At 33.9% G+C, this 4212-nt stretch overlaps 1 protein-coding gene across 1 annotated transcript; it reads left to right on the top strand.

The window, feature by feature from the left end:
• Positions 1-908: 908 nt before the first annotated feature.
• Positions 909-2826, top strand: LOC143567556 (15.4 kDa class V heat shock protein-like). The gene is made up of 2 exons (XM_077053949.1): positions 909-1221; positions 2341-2826. Exons 1-2 carry the CDS (start codon positions 1083-1085, stop codon positions 2613-2615), a joined length of 414 nt encoding a protein of 137 aa, XP_076910064.1. The 5' UTR covers positions 909-1082; the 3' UTR covers positions 2616-2826.
• The last annotated feature ends 1386 nt before the right edge of the window (positions 2827-4212 follow it).

Below are 4212 nucleotides of genomic sequence, written 5' to 3'. Positions count from 1 at the left end.
ATATCTAAGATCCTGAAGTCATCTATCACATCTTTTCCATTATATTTTGCATTGTAGCTTTAAAGTTTGCTGGTTGGGTATCAAAATCTTTCCACGTAGCTTCAAAGGAACGGGTCGATCAGTATCACTACCGCTGTCCAGACCGGTTCTCGAAATCCATTCACATCCGTTAACCGTTTGTTACATCCTAAAGTGTCATTTCCAATAATGTTTTACTAAGAGGTAAATGTGTCATTCTTCGCTACGTTGGGCCCAAAGAGCAACTACATTGGATGCCAGTGGACATTAGTTTTGTGAGACATGTGATGCTCGGTTGTCAGTTACTCATTGACAAAGACTCCTAAAAAGTATTAAATATCACAAATAAAGGCTACATATAATTATGAAATATTTTGAGGGTATATCCGTCATTCTTCCCATAAAAATATCACATTCAATGATAGAATGCCTAAAATAAAAATCGACAGATTGATTTTAGATATATGTAAAAACCAAACGTTTGAGTCGATTTTGGTTTTACATGTAATTAAAATCGAGAGAGCCGAACCATTCGATAGTTATAAATTTTCATTTTAAATTTTAAGTAATTTATTAAAAAAATCAATAAATAGTGTTATCTAAATATTTTACCCTAAATGTATTATAATCAGTTAACTATTAACAAAAAAAAAAGTTAAATTCATTACGTTGGACCAATCTTTTTATACCAACCTGACTTATAGCCCAAATGACGAAACTGAAACTCATACAATTTTGGAAGGAAAAGATTGAGGGTAAAACCGTCATTTAATACTAACAAAAATCTGAATTAGAACCTCTAATTGATTGATCAATTTTGAGTGGATAGGGTTTTTGGTTATCTTGTAGGACTCCAATCAATTTAATTAATTTGCAAGAGGCAAGTATGATCCCCACCATCCACCAGACAATTGGTTACTCTATAATAACGAAACCAACCACCTCCCTCTTCATTCTTCCTTTCTAAATCTGGTTTGTAATATCCCAGCTAGAATTATCATATCTTGGTGGTTGTTTTACCAAGAATATATAATTGTATATTTATCTGCAAAAAAGGAAGAAAAATGGAGTTCTCAACATTCAACCCTTCTTGGCATTCCTTTTTCACCTCCCCTCTCCTCTTTCCTTACCCGTTTGTGCCCGAAAACTACGTTCATTGGACTGAAACACCCGAATCCCACATTTATTCTGCCGACATCCCCGGTACATTCCCATTCCCATGCATGCATGCATATTATCATATCTTTGTTTCAAATGTTAATTTAACTTAATTGTCTGGATTGATTTAGATTTAGATTTAGATTTAGATTTAGATTTAGATTTAGATTTGCCTATGTGCAAACCTTGGATGAATTGCACACAAGAATTGTTTTCCATAATACCCTTGATGGAAACTAGAAATTCATACCTTTTTTCGTATGATATATATCAAGATTTCTTGATTCTTTTGACCGATCTTAATTAGCGTGGTTTCATGATGTTTACTTGGTTAATAATTGGCTAACAATGTGAGCTTGGACCAAATCTTGAATCAACTGGCTTAATTGCACACATGAATTGGTTCCCATGACACCCTTTTTAGAAAGTTTTGTTTGTACAATATCAAGATTTCTTGAGATTTTCGATCGAGATTGTGGGGTTTTGAGATTAACTTGATTAATTGACTAAAATGTTAGTTTTTAAGTTCCAAATCTTGAATCAAGTGGTTTAATTGCAAACATGAATTGGTTTCCATGATACCCTTTTTAGAAAGTTGTGTTTGTATAATATCAAGGTTTCTTGATTCTTTTGATCTATAGGGGAGGTCTCTTGATATTAACTATGTTAATTTGCTAAAAATGTATGCTTTCTAGGACCAAATCTTGAGTTAAATGGTTTAATTGCACACATGAATTGGTTCCCGTGACACCCTTAAAGTTCTGTTTGCATAATATCAAGATTTTTTGATTTTTTATATATCTTGGGTGTTTCTTGATATTAACTTGGCTAATTGGCTAATGACATGCTTGCTTTCTATGATTAAATCTTAAATAAGTTGGTTAAATACTTCAATTTCACACAAGAAATCATTTCCGAGACACCCTTATTTTGTGTAAGATTTCTTGATTCTTTTCTTGTATTGGCCTTTTCGATGATCGGTTCGATATTCAAAATTGTTTTAAGACTCCACTATTAGAAATATTTTCCTTTAATACAATACCAAGATTTATGTGCTTTTGTGCTTTAATGCTTTTAAGACCAAATTGAATCAATCGGTTTGAATGCACATATGACGTTATTTCTAAGACAGCCTTGTTAGAAAATTAATCTTTTTGTATGCAGGTGTTCGGAAAGAGGAGATCTGTGTGGAAGTGGAGGATTCGAGGTATCTTATAATTCGTACCGAATCAGCTGATGATACCGTGACAATGCCCGGTGGCCGAACCTTTATGAAAAAGTTCAGGCTGCCGGATACTATCGATGTAAATGGGATTTCTGCTTGTTATGAGAATGGGGTGTTGACGGTTACTGTACCAAGGTCATTTGTTAGAAGGGGGTTTTATATCGAACCGGCTGATCTGCCACAACAAACAGAAGTTCTTGCGAGGGCTGCTTGAATCCTTAACAGTTTAGGATATCTTATTTATAAATTTGATATTTTTAAGGTCACCTGGATTCATAAATTATAGGCATTGCTTTGGGGAAATATTGTTGGTGTACAAATATTATTCATTTAGATGTGTAGTGGCCTTGGTACTAAAATCGTTCATCTTATGTAATGAATAATGTGCATTAAAAACCCATCAGAATGTTGATACTTCAAACATATATGATATATATTCGAACTATCATTTTTTGTGTCATCAAAATAAAATAAGACCCTAAAGTTTCAAATAAATTTGATTATTTATTTCTTTATGGTATCATCTGTAGCAAAAATATGCACCAGAGCTACCAATCGGACCTTATTGACGAGGTTCCTGAAACACAACATGAAAGGGTCATAATGAGATTTTGTTTGAATTGACATGTTTTTTCGTCGGTGCACCGGTAAAAGTTTTATAGTCGTGTAAAGCCAGTATACATGCCAAAGTCTATGTCTTTGCAAGATGGTGCCAAATGTCGTTGTCTCAGTGGTTACTGAGTAAAATCCGATCTTCACGTATATATACAAGACTATGAGAAGACAGTCAGCCTCGTCACATGGGTTATTTGGTGACAACCCGACTTAGAGACTAATTGAAGAGACCGATTTAAGATAGAGTGGGTTAGGCTTCAAGAAATAAGAGAAGAGAACCGAAGTTGGAACAAAATTTTGATTATTTTTCTTAAGAGTTAATTGCAAATATGGTCCCTATGATGAAACCCAAAACGCATGTTTCAACCCCGTGGTGGCAATTTTGCAGTTGCGAGGCCTATGGTGGTCTTTTTTTCACTTTTGGTTTTCCGTTTGTTTGATTGTTAAATCCACGGTTAAATTCGTCTTTTCACACATAATAATAATAATAATAATAATAATAATATAGTTGTGAGATTTGAGTTGGGTTTTCGATTAATTTCAAAACCCACCAAGGATTTGTGTTGCAGGTTTTTACCCCATTTGTTCTCACTTTCTCTCTCTAAAACCCCCAAATACATTCAAAGGCTTCATCTGATTTCAATTGAGAAAATGGTGTTACATTTGAAGTGGGTTTTCGATGAATTTGATGTAACATCCCAAATTTTCGAATAAAAACATTTAATATATTATTTATTTCAACGGAAAAGTTTACTCGAGTTAGTAAATAAATAATAAAATAATAATGATAGAGAGATAAGTAGGCTAATTAGATGGAGCTAATTACGGACCCAAAAAGGAAAGATGGACCTTAGGTCCATGGGCTTAAGGGAGTATAAATACCCCTTAAAACCCTAATTATTTTCATTTTCATCCATCTTATCCATCTTATTCTCTACACACCTTAAAACACACACCTAAACACCTTCTTACGGCCGCGAGCTAGAGGAAGGAATTCAAGACTCGAATCAAGCCAAATATAGATAGATCTTCATTATACAAGATAGATACAAGATCATAGTTCATAAACAAGCTAACCCAAAGCCTAAAAACGCTTAAAGGTACGTGCTTTAACCTTAAAGGTTACGCTTTTATGAACGGTTTGCCATGAAACTTAACCCTAGAGTAGATCGGGTCTAGATGTTTCATAAAAATGC

The sequence above is a fragment of the Bidens hawaiensis genome, unplaced genomic scaffold (genome assembly GCF_021521415.1).
Source record: "Bidens hawaiensis isolate Kalapana, Puna unplaced genomic scaffold, B.hawaiensis_p1.1 tig00023426_1, whole genome shotgun sequence".
NCBI classification, from domain to species: Eukaryota; Viridiplantae; Streptophyta; class Magnoliopsida; order Asterales; family Asteraceae; genus Bidens; species Bidens hawaiensis.
This window is presented reverse-complemented; position numbering and strand designations above follow the sequence as displayed.